The sequence below is a fragment of the Saimiri boliviensis genome, chromosome 1 (assembly GCF_048565385.1).
Source record: "Saimiri boliviensis isolate mSaiBol1 chromosome 1, mSaiBol1.pri, whole genome shotgun sequence".
NCBI classification, from domain to species: Eukaryota; Metazoa; Chordata; class Mammalia; order Primates; family Cebidae; genus Saimiri; species Saimiri boliviensis.
In genome coordinates, this window is record NC_133449.1 from 201,967,058 (window position 1) to 201,987,752 (window position 20,695).

The window sequence follows — 20,695 nt, forward strand, 5'->3', positions numbered from 1 at the left end:
TTCTGATAAAGATAGATCTCTTTTCCCATAGTCCATGAAAACATCAAATCTTAAAATAAGACTACATTGCATCTTTTTATTTAGAATCTTGAAATTTACATAAAAGCTTTTCCTGTCCTTACTTTTTTTTTCTTTGTTAATTTTAATCCTTTCTAGATAAAACTGCTTCCTTGGATTTCAGTTACTACTTTTATGGTTTTATAATTTGCTACCATTAATGGAGCTTCTTCAACACCTCTGAATTAGATTTCCCTGACCCTGTACTATGCTTTCATCTTTTGGAGGGGTTCTCAGGATACACAAGACTATCATAGCATCAGTACCAAAGCGATTCTATCTGCAGGAGATGAAAACAGTAATCAAGTGGTAATGCTTCTCTTAGAAAATTCCCTAGAAAGTAGACCCATTGTGCCTTAATTTCTGCCATTCTACTTATCTGGAGGTGAAAGGAAGGCCTTGAATTTACTCTTGCATTTGAGTAAGATTAGTTCTATGGAAGGAATCATATCCTAATTGGTGTAACATAAAAAGCACAGGTTTTAAAACCTGAAAGACCAATGTTTAAAACCGAGTTTTGCCACCTGCTACTTGTTTGATTTGGAAGAGGAAGTCAATCTCTAATATGCTTATTTTAGTCACCTATTAAACGAGAATAATTATGCCTCTCAATACTATTATGAGACTCCCAGATGATGGATAGAGAAGACTCAGCTGGGCACATGGTAAGGCCTTAGTAAATATAGCTTTTTTTTTTTTTTTTTTTTGAGATGGCGTTTTGCTCCGTTGCCAGGTGCCAGGCTAGAGTGCGGTGGCACGATCTCGGCTCACTGCAACCTCCACCTCCCAGATTCAAGCAATTCTCCTGCCACAGCCTCCCGAGTAGCTGGGACTACAGGTGCGTGTCACCACACCCAGCTAATTTTCATATGTTTAGTAGAGATGGGGTTTCACCATGTTGGCCAGGATGGTCTCGATCTCTTGACCTTGTGATCTGCCTGCCTCGACCTCCCAAAGTACTAGGATTACAGGTGTGAGCCACTGCGCTCGACAATGTAGCTATTTTTATCGTCTATTATCTTTTCAACCCTGTGGCTGCTAGTACCCAAATTTCAGCTGAGTGTGAGCTGCCTAGAAACTGAATCTCCAAGTTTAGAAGTAGAGTAATCCACAGTCCCAAATCACATTTATAAACGGTAATTCTCCAAACAAAATTAGTGACCCTGTACTGCCTGTCTTTTCTTTATTCTTCTAGCCAAGAGTTTCTTAGTCATATATGGCCATTTCTGCCACAGTCACTATTACTGTTGTCCCCCAACTCTGCATTTTCTAAGCCTATTATTTCTGCCTCCTGCAGGGGCTTCTCTTTTGTCCCTACATTTGATCTCACAGGAATCTACCATCAAAAGATTTCTGATTGAGTGCAGTCCTCAAGAGCTTATGAGAACCAACATTCTCCTCCTTTTCCCTTTTGCACCCTGGGTCTCTGGTTTTCATTTGCCTTAGGTTTAGCAGCTTAAGACTTCTAAACTGAAGCTTTACTAGGATCTTGATGTATGTTGATATTATTCAGGCTTTTAATGGTCCTTTTGAGTCTGGTACAATAGGCATTCCTTATCACCAATGCTTTTCCTGGTGTAACACTAAAAGCACCTACTTTCTTTTCATGCAGTTATAAAAGTGTAGCTTGGCTTTTAGAATGCCAACTTAAGGAGATGATTTTTCTTTACCTCTGCCATGTGAATCATGTTGAATCTGAGGGTTATCTTTCTCTTTGTCACTATCATAGCATTGACTGACCGAAAGATCAAAATCTGCTTTGCAAGCTGACTCATTGTTCCCTAATTTTCCGATGCTTCTTTGCAAATCCTGAATCACGTTTCTGTCTGAATACTAATTCTCACCTATTGCCTGGTTTTCCCATAGCCCGTGAGTATGTATGATTCTTCAAGGTGTTCCAGGCAGGAGCTTTAAAATTCCTCCATAGTGTATAGTCTTTTCAACACATGGTGCTGGCAAAATTGGGTATACCTATGCACAGATGAACCTTTGCCTTTATTTCAACCATAAACAAAGATGAACTCTGAGAACATCGTAGACCTAAATGTCAGAGCTTAGAACAACATTAAGAAAATTAAAGACAAGGCACAGAGTGCAAGAAAACAATTGTGAAACAAATATCTGATAAGGGTGTGTATTCAGAATATATAAAGAACTCCTACAACTTAATAAGACAAATGACCCAATTTTAAAAATGGGTGAAAAATTACACATACATTTGTGTGACTTACAAGTTCTACTCCTAGACATTTACTGTAAGAGAAATGAAAATTTATATCCATACAATACTTATGTGTGAATGATCACAGCAGCATTATTTGTCAGAGCCCCAAATTGGAAACAGTTCAAATATTTGTCAACTGGTGAATAGATACACAAGATGTAGTATATCCATACAGTGGTATTCTACTCAGTAATAAAATGAATAAACTATTGTATTAGTCAAGGATCCCTAGAGAGACAGACTAATAGCATATATCTATATATATGGGAGTTTATTAAGTATTTACTTACATGATCACAAGGTCCCACAATAGGCTGTCTACAAGGCAAGGAGCAAGGATAGACAATTCAAGTCCCCAAACTGAAGAACCTGGAGTCTGATGTTTGGGGGTAGGAAGCATCCAGCATGAGAGAAAGATGTAGGCTGTGAGGGTAGACCTGTCTCATCTCTTCATGTTTTTCTGCCTGCTTTATATTCACTGGCAGCTGATTAGATTGGGCCCACCTGAGTAAGGGTGGGTCTGCCTTTCCAAGGCCACTGACTCAAATGTTAATCTCCTTTGGCAACACCCTCACAGACACACCCAGGATCAATACTTTGCATCCGTCAATCAAGTTGACATTCAGTATTAATCATCACAAGTCTACCCCTTGTCAACTTGAACCCATACACATCTCCTGAGATGATACATAATCTTCAGATAAAGACAATAATAAGGTCATAATTATACCTAACATAATACAATTATCCTTCATACAACTGGAAACTCACCAATCCCCAACCCAAATACAATTTCATGAAGTTAACAATACTTAAATGCTGATGTGAAGTCAATAAATCTTATGTCTCATAATAAAGGAAAAAGAAATAAAATGAAGATATTTTCTTATTATAATTGTACACATGTACAAACATGTTTTTAACAAAAGAAGGAATAAATACTCATGAAAGTTACAGTTCTAATTTCTGCAGCTGGTCATGTGGTAGCAGCTGGTATTGATGACTGCCTTCTACTACCCATTGGGTATTCCCTTTGCCTTCAACAAGCACCTCAGCAAGTCATGGTTTTTTTTTCCTCAGACCTTCATCCCTGTGGGGTCTGGACCATTTGTAGACCTGCCTGGATTGGGCTGTTGTAGTTTCCCGTTTACCTCAATCACAGGGCATGGTAATACTAAGAGATGCCTGAATAGATCTCCTGTATTCCATGCATACTATTCCTACCTCCATTATAGAGTAGTAGACTGATTTCATCTTGATAGTCCCAGTTCAGTCACCCCAGCCAACAGTATAACTTCCTTCTTAGCCTGTTGACTTAAAGGTAGGAGGAGCCCAAAGTGTTCAGATGGTAATCTTAACTTCCAGTTTAATGGAATCGTTGTTATGTCTCCTGGTGGCAGCGTTCCTTCTTCTAGAACAGGCGTCCCCAAACTTTTTACACATGGGGCCAGTTCACTGTCCCTCAGACTGTTGGAGGGCCGCCACATACTGTGCTCCTCTCACTGACCACCAATGAAAGAGGTGCCCCTTCCTGAAGTGCGGCGGGGGGGCCGGATAAATGGCCTCAGGGGGCCACATGCGGCCCTTGGGCCGTAGTTTGGGGACGCCTGTTCTAGAACTAAGACCTCTAGGCCAGCAGAATGTAATGTCATGAAAACAGGGGTAGGAAGCAAAAATTTTGCTAGTAGATCACCAGGGGTAATGGTGAATTGTGCCATTACTACTACTACTGATACATGGAATAACACGGATAAATCTCAAAACATTACACTAGTGAAAGAAGCTAGAGACAAAAGACTACTTATGGTACAATTCTATTTATATGAAGTTTCTAGAAAAGGCAAAAGTATAGAGATAGGAAGTAGATCAGTTGTTGCCTGTGGGTGAGAGCTGTGATTAACTGCACATGAACATAGAGGATAGAGGGAATTTTTGGGGTGGTGTCATGAAAGTGTTCAAAACTGGATTGTGGTGATGATTATATAACTGTGTAAACTTATTAAAACGTCATGAACTATACTCCAAACAAATGAATTTCATGGTATGTAAATTGTATCTCAATAAAGCAGTTTAAAAAATTATGCATAGTGCTTGGATTATGATATAGCCATTTAGTTTTTGCTTCATCTCACCGCAAGAAGATGACATAGTCTTTTATCTCATGAGTAGTATTTCTCAAGCTTTAAGGTGTATAAGAATCACCTGAGGATTTTGCTAAAAGCTGATTAAGATTCAATAGGTCTGTGCCAGGACCTACTATTTTGCTTAAAAAATTTTTTTCTATAAGTTATTGGAGTACAGGTGGTAATTGGTTAGATGAGTGAGTTCTTTAGTAGTTATTTGTGAGTTTTTGGTGCACCCATCACCCGAGCAATATACACTGCACCCTATTTGTAGTGTTTTATCCCTTGCCCCCTCCTACCTTTTCCCCCAAAGTCCATTGTATTGTTCTTATGTCTTTAGATTTTGCTTTGTTTAAAGAAGAAGTATTTCCATTGGTTTCTGAGGAACAGGTGGTATTTCATTACATGACAGCGCTCTTCAGTGGTGATTTGTGAGATCTTGGTGCACCCATCACCTGAGCAGTATACACTGAACCCAATTTGTAGTCTTTTATCTCTCACCCCTCTCCTACCCTTTCCTCGGAGTCCCCAAAGTTCATTGTATCGTTCTTATGCCTTTGGATCCTCATAGGTTAGCTCCCACTCATGAGTGAGAACATGTGATGTTTGGTTTTCCATTCCTGAATTACTTCACTTAGAATAATAGTCTTCAGTCCCATTCAGGTTGCTGTGAATGCCATTAATTCATTCATTTTTATGGCTGAGTAGTATTTCATCATGTATATATACCACAGTGTCTTTATCCCTTTGTTGATTTATGGGTATTTGGGCTGGTTTCATATTTTTGCAATTGCGAATTCTGTTGGCATAAACATGCATGTGCAAGTATCTTTTTCATATGACTTCTTTTCCTGTGAGTAGATACCTAGTAGTGGGATTGCTGGATCAAATGGTAGTTCTACTTTTAGTTCTTTAAGGAATCTCCACACTTATTTTCATAGTGGTTTTACTAGTTTACATTCCCATTAGCAGTGTAGAAGTGTTCTCTTTTCACCACATCCATGCCACTGTCTATTACTTTTTAATTTTTTGATTATGGCAATTCTTGCGGGATTAAGCATTGTGGTTTTGATTTGCATTTTCCTGATCATGAGTGATGTTGAGCATTTTTTTTCATGTATTTGCTGGCCATTTGAATATCCTCTTTTGAGAACTATTCATGACCCTAGCCCACTTTTTGATGGGATTGTTTTTTCTTCTTGATTTTGAGTTATTTGTAGATTCTAGATATTAGTTCTTTGTCAGATGCATAGATTGTGAAGATTTTCTCTCACTCTTTGGGTTGTCTGTCTATTTTGCTGACTGTTCCTTTTGTTGTGCAGAAGCTCTTTAGTTTAATTAAGTCCCACCTATTTATCTTTGTTTTTGTTGCATTTGCCTTTAGGTCCTTGGTAACGAAGTCTTTGCCTAACCCACTGTCTAGAATGGTTTTTCTGATGTTATCTTGTAGAATTTTTATCGTTTCAGGTCTTAGATTTAAGTCCATGATTCATCTTGAGTTGATTTTTTTATAAGGTGAGAGATGAGGATCCAGTTTCATTCTCCTACAAGTGGCTAGCCAGTTATCCCATCAGCATTTGTTGAATAGGGTGTCCTTTTTTTCACTTTATGTTTTTGTTGGCTTTGTCTAAGATCACTTGGCTGTATGTATTTGAGTTTATTTCTGGGTTCTTTGTTCTGTTCCACTGGTCTATATGCCTGTTTTTATACCAGCACCATGCTGTTTTGGGGACTGTGGCCCTATAGGACAGTTTGAACTCGTAATGTGATGACCCCAGATTTGTTCTTTTTGCTTAGTCTTGCTTTGGCTATGTCGGCTCGTTTTTGGTTCCATATAAATTTTAGGATTTTTTTTCTAGCTTGTGAAGAATGGTAGTGGTATTTTAATGGGAATTAAATGGAGGCACATCCCATGCTCATAGATGGGTAGAATTAATATTGTGAAAATGACCATACTGCTAAAAGCAATCTACAGATTTCACATTTTTAACGAATTCCAAAGTGACGTCATTGCTGCTGGTATGAGAACCACACTTTCAATGGAAGGCATTAGAATTTCTTCATTAGAATCTCTTGGGGAGCTCTTAAAATAAATTTTTATTTGATGCAGAGCTCTATTCAGCAAATTAAATCAGAAATCTTGTTTGGTGAATCTATTGTGCATCTAGGTTAAGAGCCTTGACAAAATGGGATTCTTTCTACCATAGGGAGTCAATAACAAACTTTCACCTATGTCTCCTTACACACAGCCATCTCATAGTTCATGTTATAACTGAAGACCCCCAAATTAAGATCAGGATCTCTTGTGATAACCAGGAGAAGAAACTAGAATGCTTTAACTACACTCCTTTTGAATAATCTCTTACACATTTCAGCCCTTTAGTCCTAACAATCAGAATACAGAAGAAAGGGGAACCTGGAGTGATTATGATAATAGTTAAAAGCTATTGAATAATGACAATGTGTCATACATTGTTCAAAACATTTTATATACATTATCTTATTTTACCTTCACATTTTACCCTGTATGGTAGGTACTGTAATTTTCTCTATATTAAAGAATGAGGAGAAATGACTTGTTCAAAATCACACAGCTAGTAAGTGGTCCAGCTGGGATTTGAAGCTAGGCAGTCAGACTCCAGGGTCCCAGAGAAGCTGATACTCACCAGTACCTGCTTCCTGTAATCTGTACTCTGTTTCTGCCAGACCTTCTGCCCCAAATCCCTATCTGATCTCTTTTGGAAGTGGAGCTGGATGCCACCCAAATCTTCAAGGCCCTTTTATTAGTCTCCTAAAACATACCCAGTCCTAACAACAGTGTTTCTCTATCCTCACGACACACTCTTGGCTTGCTTTCCAGGACCCTGTTGATAGAGGTTCCTCTGAGCTATCTTATTCTAATTGCTTGAGCTGAAAGAGAAAGACCCAAGAAGCACATTTTTAAACCCCATTTTTCCTCTCTGAATGCTCTGGCCTCTTGGACCTGAGTTTTCTTGTGCCCTTAATCCTTATTTGAGTTCTTCTCTTCTCCTCGAAGACAGATATAGGGAAAACTTAATGTTAGACTGAAATTGAGCAGGGTGTTTAACCAACTGACCATGTACTTAACCTCTGTACCCTTTTTTGTTTTTTAATAGTGATTGAGTTTCATTGAAGCTTCCAGCGATTTTAGTGCCTTAAATATTCTTTGTTAACATAATGCCTTTAGAATGCTAAGTATCAGGAAGCCTATTTTTAATTTATCAATGGCACCCTTAGTCTTAATATGCTTAAGCATACTTTACTTTTGAGGGGAGAATTAATCTTTTATCACATGTACCGTAGATGCTGTTGGTTTCATTATTTTAGGAAAATGTTCTTATGATTGTTTTAGTATTAATGCTATGCACATACCTCTTTTCCCAATATCCATTCAGCATAGATAAGGAAGATAAAAAAGAGTCACCCATACTAAAGCTAATGCCAAAGAGATGTAAGTTGCAGCTGTTTGAAAAACTAACAAAGATGTTAAACTTGTTGATTTCATCTTGACTGTGAAGAAAGTGAATCTGATATTAAGAATAAGATGGAGAATATTTGGACTTTCTTTTATAAGCTACATCTTTGGGAAACCTTGAATATTTAAGCAGAATTACAAGAAGATAAGTCTATAAATGGATATTTTTTGGAAGTGGGGAGATAAAAAAGGAATTTTATTCTGCCATTCATGTGAAGCAGGGCTGCTTAGAAAAACCAAACACTGTCAGTGTAACTTCTTTGCAGCACTGGGGACTCAAGCTTTCACATGCTTATGAGTCACTTGGGGACTTGCTGAAAATACAGTTCCTTGGGCCTTACTCCTTTCAGCTCTGAGTTTTTAATATAATAAAGCTCAGGATTGTAATACTCAAGGTTTTTTTTAGGGGTTCTCCACAGAAACAGAACCGTTAGGATATTGTCTATATGTCTGTTGATATATTTTTCTAGAGATTGGTGGTAGGAATTGGCTTCCATGATTATGGAGACTGAGAAGTTCCAAGATCTCCATTTGGCAATGTAGTGTTCCAGGAGAGCCAGTGGTATAGTCTCAGTCCAAGTTTGAAGGCCTGAGAAGTACAAAAACTAATGGTATAAATTCTAGTCCAAGTTTGAAGACCTGAGAACTGGGAGAGCCAATGGTGAAAATTCCAGTGCAGGTCTTAGTCAAAGGCAGGAGAAGACTAATGTCCTACCTGGAAGATAGGCAGAGAGAGCACCAATTCTCCCTTACCCTGACTTTTTGTTCTATTCAGGCCTTTGACAGACTGGATGAAGTTTCTCTTCATTGAAGAAGGCAATCTGCTTCACCCAGTCTACTGATTCAGTTGTTAATACTACTCAGAAACTCTCACAGAAATACCCAGAATAATGTTTAACCAAATATTTGGGCACCTCATGGTATAGTCAAGTTGATACAGAAAATTAATCATGGTACAGATCAAAGTTGAGTCACTGGTGTAAAAAATGTGCCTCCTCCCACTTTTTAAAAAAAGTCTTCATAAAACTCATGAACTATATCAGAAAATAGAGCCACTAGTACAATGATATTTTAAAAATCAGTATATTAAAATAATACAAATATACCCTTTGTCTAAAAATAAATAAAGTAGGAGTAAAAAGTATGATGGAGTACATAGAAGGAAAAACAATTTATTTACTTTCAGTATTTTCTACTAAGTACCAGGGATTATTCTAGCTGCCGATGGAGGAACTAAGTTGTTTTCTGGGTCATAGGACTTTCGGTGCTAAGACTGAAACTGTCTGAGGCAAACCAGAATGGTTGGTTATTCTAGAGGAGAAGGAAGGAAGAGTTATTTTCAAAGGGAAAGACCGACAAACTAATATGTGAGTAAGTGTGTAATGTGATCAGTAGTGATAAGTGTTATGAAGAAAATCAAACTGTGCTCAGAGACAGAGAGGGTCTAGGAGAGTTATTTAGGAGCCATGAGATTAGATTTGATCAGCTAGGGAATGAAGTAAGATGGAAAAGAGAAATGAGCTGAGGACTGAGATGAGATAGACTCAACCAAGTGACCAAGAGCCAACAGTGAGGAAGGAGGAAAGCCAGAATAGTGTGATACCCAAGAAGCAACTTAATGAATTGTTTCCAGAAGACTCATCAACTGGAGTTTTCTCTAGTTGATGTTGCTGAAATGTTCGGATGAAGACTCAGATTGACCATTTAATTAATAGAATGGTGACAATGATTGAGAGGGACAAAAACTTGATTACTGTGAGATCAAGAGGCAGTGGAAAATGTGTATATTAGCTTGCTAGGGCTGTTATAACCAAGTGCCACAAACTGAGTGCCTTAAACAATAGAAATGTATTGTATCACAGTTCTAGGGCCTGGAAATCCAAGATCAAAGTGTTGTCAGGGCCATGTGCCTTCTGAAGGTGCTGGGAAAGGATGTGTTCCAGGCCTCTCGCCTAACTTCTGGTACTTTTTTGGCAATCTGGTGTTCCTTGGCTTGTGGCTGCATAACTCAGTCTTCACATGATGTTCTCCCTGTGTGTGCATCTATGCTCCACCAGTTATGTTGGACCAGGAGCCCACTCCACTCCAATACAACTTCATTCTAACTTAGTTGTTTACAACTATAGCAGCCCTGTTTCCAAATAAGATCACATTGTGAGGTGCTGAGGGTTATGATTTGAAAATAGGAATATTAAGACATAATTCAACCATAAAAATGTAGTATATCCATACAATGGAGTATTTTCAGCCTTGTAAAGTAAGGAAATTACAACACTTGTTGTAACATAAACGAACCTTGAAAGCTATGCTAAGTGAAAGAAGCCAGTCACAAATGGTCACAAATTGTGTAGTTATTTTTATATAAAGTGTTTAGAATAGGAAAATCCAGATTGTCGGACTTGGAGGCAGTGGGAAATAGGGAAATGACCGTTAATGGGCATGGGGTTTTTGAAGGGTGGTGAACATGTTCTGGAATTAGATATTGATAATGGTGCATAACCTTGTGAATATACTGAACTGTATACTTTGAAAGGGTAAATTTTATGGTAAGTGAATTAAACATCAATAAAATATATATATATATATATATATATATATATATATATATATATATGGGCTTGGTGTGTTTGCTTATGCCTCTAATCTCAGCACTTTGGGAGGCCGAGGAGGCTGTATCACTTAAGGCCAGGAGTTTGAGACCAGCCTGGCCATCATGGTGAAACCCTGTCTTCACTAAAAATACAACAACAACAACAAAGTCCAGGCTCACGCCTGTAATCCCAGCACTTTGGGAGGCCGAAGAGGGCGGATCATGAGGTCAAGAGATTGAGACCATCCTGGCCAACATGGGGAAACCCTATCTCTACTAAAAAGTACAAAAATTAGCTGAGCATGGTGGTGTGCACCTGTAGTCCCAGCTACTTGGGAGGCTGCGACAGGAGCATTGCTCGAACCCGGGTGGCAGAGGTTGCAGTGAGCCGAGATCGCGCCACTGCACTCTAGCCTGGTGCCTGGTGACAGAGCAAGACTCTGTCTCAAAAAAATAAACTAGCTGGGCATGGTGGTGGTAGTCCCAGCTACTTGGGAGCCTGAGGCAGGAGAATCACTTGAACTTGAGAGGCAGAGATTGTAGTGAGCCAAGATTGTGCCACTACGTTCCATCCTGGGCAACACAGTGAGACTCTGACTCAAAATAATAAAAATAAAATAAAATAAAAATGAAAATAAAACCAAAAAAGCAAAAACCAACCAAACAAATATATATGTATATGTATGTGTGTGTGTGTGTGTGTGTGTGTGTGTGTGTATACATATATAAAAATATATATAGTTTGACAGAGGGAGGGGCAAAGGTAAAGAAGTAGAGGTAGCCAGTGTCAACATCACTGAGTCATTTTCTATGAAGAAGGGTTGATGAGAAGTGGATGTAGGGTCAAGAGAGGACTTTTAAAAATACAGGAATATTATAGCATGTTTGTATGCTGACTCAAACCATCTAACAGAGAGGGAAATAGTAGTGATGCAAGGTGGGGCCGAGGGGATTTTCAGGAGCCAAATCCTTGGGTTCATCGAACTATCACCTTGAATAACTTTATCCATGTCTTCCTAGGTGACAGATCAGTCGGTGAAAGCATTTGCTGAGCACTGTCCTGAGCTTCAATATGTAGGCTTCATGGGTTGTTCAGTCACTTCTAAAGGAGTCATTCACCTAACCAAGGTAGGTACTATGGCTGCTTTTCCTTCGTGAGCCCTAAATTGTTGAATTTACTTGAATAAGGGATAGTCAGACCATTATAGAAGTATACTAGTGTTTGATAAAGTTAAAACGAGTTGAAGAAAGCAATACCAAACTTATACTTTCTGAAATGGAATACTCATTTAAACAAGAAGCTTTTTGCTTTTTCATTGCTAATGGCTATGAAATATATATCAAAGAAATATATATGACAAGAATCATTTAAATGTAATACATTGCGCTTAGAAGATACTTTGATTGAATTTTAAGTGCTTATATATCACTAGATCCTATGAGTATTTGGCTTTAAAAAGTGAATATGATCAGTGCATATGATCAAGCTGAATATGTAAAGTGAAAAGAGAGGTGAATATGTGACATAAACTTACGTTGTCGTTCAGAGAGTTCACTAATATAACAATTATATGAAATTTCTTATTTTTAGAAATACTGCTTTCCAGCAGTAGAGATGACACATCAGTGAGAAATTACAAAAGAACTGGCAGTTTGATCATTATTATTGATCTAATTATTTTTCTAAAATAATTAGAAGCCAACTCTCACATCTGTGTAATGGAAAAATATAGCTACTATAAAATTTACCCATGTGTTATCTGAAATTTGTTACTGTATACCCTTCACTTCTATCCTATAGTACCTAGGAAAATGAGGTGAGTCTTGCCTTTTCCAGCTTATAGCTAAGCAACCTTTTTCTTCAACCTTCCTTCATTTCACAACTATTAGAAAGCTGCTATATTGACAACACAATGATGAAAAAAACCAGGTAAGATCCCAGGTCTCTTTCAGTTTGATGTCTTCAGATCTCTTTGAGCTTACACTTTAATGGGATATAATGTATTTCTTTACTCCCTAGGAAATGAGCAAATATTTATGAGTTACCTAGGACTATGGTAGGGCCACACAGTCAATAGGACCCTGGATGCCATTATAACCTCATGTTGGGTTATTGGGTCTATCACTTAGCTAAGTGGGAAAATTATTTTTTAGGGTATTAAATAAGGTAATATATATATATATATATATATATATATATATATATATATATAAAAGATGATTGAATGAGAGTAGAGACTACAGTAAATGCTAAGTAAATATTAACTATTAATATTAACACAAATGTCAGCAGGGTGTGATGGCTCACGCCTGTAATCCCAGCACTTTGGGAGGCTAAAGCAGGCCAATCACATGAGGCCAGGAGTTTCAGACCAGCCTGGCCAATGCAATGAAACCCCATCTCTACTAAAATACAAAAATTAGCTGGGTGTAGTGGTGTGTGCCTGTAATCCCAGCTACTTGGGAGGCTGAGATGGGAAAATTGTTTGAACCTGGGAGGTGGGGGTTGCAATGAGCCAAGATCGTGCCACTGGACTCCAGCCTGAGTGACAGAGTGAGACTCTGTTTCAAAACAACAGCAACAACAACACAACAACAACAGCAACAAAAACCAAATGCCATAGTATCTAAATTGCTAGAAAATCAGTACAAAATTTGATTTTAAGAAATCAAATCACTATTCTAGTCTAGTGAATCTAAAAGACAGCCTGCAGTTGTACTGTGTCTTAAAGGACTGATTAGCTTTAATTTTATTTTGAAGATCAGAGCCTAAAGCTAGGGGAGAGGATAGGCCTGAGAGGATAGGCCTGTTATTCTCAATTATTGCTCTATCAGAACATCTTAGTGTAACCAAGACCATATGTAACTATAATTTTTGATTCATTTTTCTATAACCTTGGCCTGAACATCTTGGTAGATGAGTTTTTCTAGTCACATTTAATGCTGTTTATGGTGTAGAGTAAAAATGCCTTTGGTTGAACAGATTGTGCACAACAAGTGTTGTGATGGCCATATGTGGGCTTTTTATGATCACTTGAAATTGTACTCATTAACGACAAAACAAGACTTATTAGATCAGTGAGTGCTTCCCTGAGCATTTTGAGATGGCCAAAAATTGTGGTACACTGGTACTTAAAAGATCACAATTATTCTCTGTGATAAAACACAGCTACAGCAAACGTCTGTATTGGAAAGCTCAATTTGCTGAGATGGTTCTTCTGAAGATTATGGGCAAGGATTGCTGGTTTGGTCTGTTAACAATCAGAATCTATTGGATTCAGAGTTAGTTCACAAAGTTTTGAGGAACATCTTTGTTCTTCAACAGAGCCTTTGCTTTGATGAGAAAACTGTTGTACAACTAAGTGACTAGTGTTGCTTAGTTTTCTGGATTCAAGTAAAGGCAAGAAGACATTTTATACATGCATAGGTTCTGCAAAGCTGTTTTAATTGGTTTATCTCTTGAAAAGGGTAGAACTCAGTTTTTAATAAAATTAATGCTTTTTATTTTATGAGATTTGTATTCTGGTAGTGTTTTCATACCAGTTACTAAGACATTCACAAAAATGTTTGTAATTATATAAACACCCCCTTAAAAAGTTGTGTTTTCCTTATCATCGTAGTACATAATAAAATAAATAATCAGGAAGATATGAGATAGAGTGTTGAGAGCTATCAACCTAAATGTGTTTTTACATGATTTAGAAAAATCTAACAAATGATGTCACTACATCTCTGGCTTTTTAAGTTTACTAAGAGAGGCAAGGAGCATAAAATCTCTGTATCTTAGTTCTCTGTCTTTGAAATTATGTGCCTGTATTAGATGATCTGTCATCAGATTTGGAGTTCTTACACCCTGAAGAATTTATGAATTTATGAATCATTGGCCTGGAAGGGACTGTGAGGGGCTCTCATGGAAACTAAGAAGTATCAAGTCTAATATAGTAGGTTAGAAGGGAAAATTGGAGATTTGTGATATGTGAGATTGTTAAATCAAGGGCAGGAGAACACATGATTGGGAATAGATGGAAGGACATTGGTATCCTCCTATGGTCCCTTGGATTTAATTTTATTTTGATTTCTTCAGGCTTGACTGAATTCTCGTTTACTTTGTATTGTTTACTGATGGCACACCGTTGTTACTTAGATTCTGCTAATATCAAGCAATATTAGGATAAGAAGCCTTCTTTTTAAGCTGCTATGACTGTGTAAATGAGAGTCCAGAATTACCAGACTGAATGCACACTGGTTGATAAGAAAAAGTCAGATTTATGGGACAATGTTTGGAAACTTAGAGGTCCATATTTAAGAAGCAAAGATAAGAATTTTTGAGGTCTATATGTAACAGTTAAGAGTATTAGTGACTTGTATGCGGTAGAATTGGGTCTCCTCTAACACAAGGGTGTTCTTTTCATTGTAGTGTACCTGTTATATAAATATAAAATCTCTCTATCTTGCTCTCTTTTCCACTTTTAAAAACAAGTTCAGAAAATGCAAATATATAGTTACCTTCAGTGTTTAGACTGTGGGACCTGCATGTCATTTGTCACTAAAGAGACTAGAAGGAACATGTCAAAGGACCCAAAAGCCAATGTGAAATAGCTCCTACTGACTTAAGCTGGGATATTTTGAGCATTGAAAAGGAAGATTCTGCAAAGAATTAAAATAAATCTAATGGGTTTATAATGATATAAGAAAAATGAAACTGAACTTCTTCCAGCTTACGTGGAGTAACGGGCCAATTTTTTTTTTTTTTTTTTTTTTTTTGAGATGGAATCTCACAGTGTCACCCAGGCTGTAGTGCTGTGGCACAATCTTGGCTCCGTGCAACCTCCAACACCTGTGTTCAAGCAATTTATTGCCTCAGCCTCCTGAGTAGCTGGGATTATAGACACCTGCCACCACATCTGGCTAATTTTTGTATTTTTAGTAGAGACAGGGTTTCACTATCTTGTCCAGACTAGTCTTGAACTCCTGACCTCATGATCCACGTGCATTGGTCTCCCATAGGGCTGGGATTACAGGTGTAAGCCACTGCGCCCGGCCAGGGGCCAAATTTACTCTCTTCCCTGAAAAAAAAAAGACAAAATATATGAAACAGTGGTTTTTAAAACACTGGATATCAGGCAACCAAGGACATTGGTCTCCCACGATATGGGAAAAGGCAAGAGGAGCGCTATGATTGTCTCAGTTTACTGCATTGAAAGAGTTTCCATACTGCAGCACAGGAAGGGGCTAACTCAGGTAATGCATAGCAGACTGTCTGAGTTGACGAAACAGAACAGAAAGGCCAGGGAGACCAGAACAGCCAGATTTCAGAGGACAGAACACTGGAATGGAGAGAACTGCATAGAGAATCCCAGAGATCTGTGGGTGACTCCTCTTATGCATTCATCTAAATAACCCGTGAGTAAAGACAAAATCAAAAGAGAAATTAGGAAGTATTTTGAAATGAATGAAAAATGAAAACACATTGTATCAGATTCAGTGTGATGTTACTAAAGTACTACTTAGATAAAAATAATGAAACAAATACCAATATGAGAAAAAATATTCCAAATCATGACTTCGACTTTTGTTTTGTGAAATTTGAGAAAGAAGAGCAAATTACACCCAAAGTAAGCAAAAGAAAGGAAATAGTAAAGATGAAAGAGGAAATCAATGAAATGGAAAGCAAAAAGAAGAGAAGAAATTATGAAACCAAAAACTAGTGATTTGATAAGACAGATAAAATTGATAAATCTCTAGTTACACTGACCCCCCCCCCCAAAAAAAAAAAGAGAAATAGTTGCCAATGTTATAGCTCAGGGGTTGACAAAACCACAGATAACTACAGGTATTAAAAGGATAACAAGGGAATATTATAAACATCTTTTTTTTTTTTTTTTTTTTTTTTTTGAGATAGAGATTTGTTCTTGTTGCCCAGGCTGGAGTGCAATGTGATCTTGGCTCATTGCAATCTCTGCCTCTCGGGTTCAAGTGATTCTCCCAAGAATCTGGGACTACAGGGGCCCACCACCAGGCCCAGCTAACGTTTTGTAATTTTAGTAGAGATGGGGTTTTACCATGTTAGCCACGTTGGTTTCGAACTCCTGACCTCAAGTGATCCACCTGCATCAGCCTCCCAAAATGCTGGGATTACAGGCATGAGCTGCCACACCCAGCCAATGAACATCTTTAGGCCTGTCAATTCAACAATTTGGATGAAATGGAAAATTTATTTGAAAAACAGACTACCAAAGCTCACTTAAGAATAAATAGATAACCGAATACTCCTGTATTTCTTAAAGAAATTGCATCTGTAGTTAAAAATTTTTCACCAATACTCTAAGCCCAGATGACTTCATTGTTGAATTCTGCCAAGTATTTAAGTAATAAATAATACCAATTCAACACAAGTCCTCTAGAAATTAGACTATTATTACCCACATAAAAAAAAACTTGATAACGACACTCTAAGTGAAGAAAATTGAACACTACTATCTTTCATGAATATAAATTCAAAAATAATAAGCAAAAATTTGGAAAATCGTATCTACCAATATTTTAAAATGATAATATGCCATGACCTAATAGACTCCAGAAAAGCAAAGTTGGTTAGCCACTCAGAATAAATCAAAGCTAGGAGATCAATATACAAAAATTCGTAGTATCTCTATAGCAAAGGAAACAACAGAGTGAAAAGACAGCCTATAGAATGGAAGAGAATATTTCAAAACCATATATCTGATAAGGAGTTAATATCCAAAATATATAAGGAACTCAACTCAATAGTAAGAAAACAAACAACCTGATAGAAAAATGGGCTAAGTACCCAAACAGACATTTTTTCAAAAAGAGACATACAAGTTACCAGCAAGTATATGAAAATAATGCTCAGTATCACATCATCAGGGACATGAAGATTACAACCACAATGAGATATCACCTTACGCTTGTCAGAATGTTATTATTAAAAAGAGGAAAGATAAGTTTTGGTGGGGATGTAGGGAAAAGGGAGCTCTTGTACATTTTTGGTAGAAATGTGAATTAGTATAGCCATCACAGAACACACTATGGAAGTGACTCAAGAAAATTAGAAATACTGTAAGATCCAGCAATAGTGCTGCTGGGATATAAAATCAGTATGTTGAAGAAATGTCTGCATGCTTATGTTCATTGCAGCACTATTCACTGTAGCCAAAGTTAGCATGGAATGTCCATCAAAGGATAAATGGAAAAAGAAAATATAGTATATACACACAATGTAATACTATTCAGCCCTAAAAAAGAAGGAAATTTCTGTCATTTGCAACATCATGGATGAAACCGGGGGAACATTACATTAAGTAAAATAATCCAGGCACAGAAAGACAAACACTTCGTGGTCTCCTTACATGTGGAATCTAAAAAAGTCAGACTCATAGAATCATATTAGAATGGTGGTTACCAGATGCTAAAAGGAGGGAAGGGATTGAGGAGATGCTGGTCAAAGAATACAAAGTTTCAGTTAGGAAGAATAAGCTCAAGAGATCTATAGTACATCATAGTGACTACAGTTAACAATTACATTGAATACTTGAAAATTGCAGAGAGAATAAATTTTAAGTAGTCTACCACAAAAAATACGATATTGAAACAGACTTTCATTGTCTGAGATAATGCCTGGAGTTCTTGTCCTACCTCCAAGATGATTAAGGAGCACGGACACAAAGGTGAGGTTAGAGGGAAAGTTTAATAAGGAAAAGAAGAAAGCTCTCTGCCAGCAGAAAGGGTGTCCAGAATGGGAGTATCCACTATGGGGCTGGGCTCCCGGGTTTTTATGAACTGGGAAAGGGAAGGAATGTGCTTAGTCTGTAGACTGTCTTGGCGAACGTGTGACTCAATTTGGCCTGGGATCAGTCAGTGGCTGGGGTGACGATTCATAGGGGCCAGACTTACAGTCTAAATAAAGTAAAGTAGAGCACCCACCAGAACTCACTGGAGACTGCTATGCCCATGCCCACAAAAGAAGAAACTTTACCTGGGAGCCCGTTGACTATACAGAAGACAAAGGCATTTCTGTGCCAGGCCTTGTTCCCTTATCTGAGTGAGCTGGAGGTTTGTGCAAGTTCTTATCCAAATGGGCCGGAGGTTCTTCTATCTGTGCAGCCACGGGCATGTCTCCAGGCACAACACCCCGAGCCGCTTGAATCTTTCCTAAGGCTGCTTTTTACATTATGTGGGGATGAGACACTGACCCATGGGCAGGGGGCTCTCTGGCACCCTTCCCTTGTTATCTCCCTAAGGCAAGCTAACTAACTCCTTTCACTATGTGAGGTAAGGCATATATTAATTATCTTGGTCTGGCCATTCCACAATGGCTACTTATATCAAAACATCATGTTCTACACCATAAATACATACAAATTTTGTCAGTTAAAAAAATTAAAAAGATTTTAAAAAGAAGCATTATTATTATTATTACTCATTTGCAATGAGTAGTCTGCAAATGGTAAAGGAAAAAGCTTTCATTTACATTATTATCAAAAATAATAAAACATTTATAAATAAATTTAGCCAAGGATATCAAGACTTGTACACTGAAACTCACAAAATATTACTGAAAGGGATTAAAGAACACCTACATAATGAAAAGGCATCCACTGTTCATCTGAAAATACTTAGTATTGTTAAGATGGCAATATTACTATTCAAAGCACTTTATAGAGACAATGAAATCTCTATAAAAATCTAAGTAGCTTTTTAAAATGGAAAATGTAATATTCAAATTGTTATTGAATTGCAGGACACTTCAAGAGCCATAACTATCTCAAAAAAGAAAAACAATATTGGAGGACTCATTTGTCCCAATTTTAAAACTTACTACAGAGTTATAAGAATCAAAACATTATGGTACTGAAGTAAGAATAGATATATAGGTCAATAGAAAAGAATTGAGACTCCCTAAAGAAACTCACACATCTGTGTCCTATTAATATTTGAAAAGGTTCTAAAACCATTCAGCGGGAAAAGAAGAGTCTCTTAAGCACATGATGCTAGGATATCTGGATGTCCATATGGAAAAGAGTGAAATTAGACCTCTACCTCAGACCGTATATAAAAATTAACTGAAACATGGTACAAAGACCTAAATGTAGGAGTTAAAACTATGAAACACTCAGAAGAAAACATGGAAGAAATCTTCATGACCTTGAATTCAGTAATGGATTCTTAGATATGATACCAAAGCATGAGCAGCAGAAGAAAAAAAAGATAAGTTGGACTTTATCACAATTAAAAACTCAAAGGATACTCTCAAGAAATTGAAGAGGCAATCTACAGAATAGGAGAAAATATTTGCAAATCACGTATCTGGTAAGTGTCTTGAATATATAAAGAACTCATGTCTTAGCAACAAAAAGACAGCCTAATTTTTAAAAATGTGCAAATGACTTGAATAGATATTTCTCCAAAGAAGATATACTTGGCTGGCAAGTACATGAAAAGCTGCTCAACATTATTAGTTATGCAAATGACTGGGAAATGCAAATCAGAAACCCCAGTGAGGTACAGTTTCACATCTAGGATGGTTGTAATCAAAACATGGACAATAGCAAATGTTGACAAAGATGTGGAGAAAGTAGAACCCTTGTACATAAATGGTGGGGATATAAAATTATTCAGCTGCTATGAAAAACAGGCAGTTCCTCAAAAAGTTAAATATAGAATTACCATATGATCCAGCAGTTTCAATCCTAAATATAGAATCAAAATAATTAAAAACAGGTTTCAAAGAGAAACTTGTACATGAATGCCCACAGCAGCTATATACACAATAGCCAAAATATAGAAGCAATGTAAATGCCTATCGTCTCATGTATGTATAAGCAGAATATGGTATATTCGTACAGTAGAATATTATTCAGCCACGAAAAAGAATGATGTTCTGAAACATGCCATAACATGGCTTTGGAAGCATTATGCTAAAGAAGATAGCTAAAAAGGCTATTTCTCTCTATTATTCTGTTTATACGAAATGTCCAGAATATGCCCATGTATACTGCGTTTCTTTCTGGTCTAATAAAAATGTTCTGAAATTAGATATTGGTGATGGTTGCACAAGTGACTCAATGTACTAAAAACCATTTAACTGTATACTTTATCAGGATGAGTTTTATAGGAAGTAAATTTTGTATCAATAAAAAAGTTCTAGTAGAACATATAGGAGATAACTTGTGTGACCTTGG

At 37.3% G+C, this 20,695-nt stretch overlaps 1 protein-coding gene across 1 annotated transcript in view; it reads left to right on the forward strand.

The window, feature by feature from the left end:
- The window catches only part of FBXL17 (F-box and leucine rich repeat protein 17), a 533,735-nt gene that overhangs the window by 141,322 nt on the left and 371,718 nt on the right, over window positions 1-20,695 (forward strand). The window contains exon 5 of the mRNA XM_039469518.2: window positions 11,511-11,618. Within this exon, the coding sequence (XP_039325452.1) occupies window positions 11,511-11,618 (108 nt within the window). The remainder of the gene's footprint in view (window positions 1-11,510; window positions 11,619-20,695) is intronic.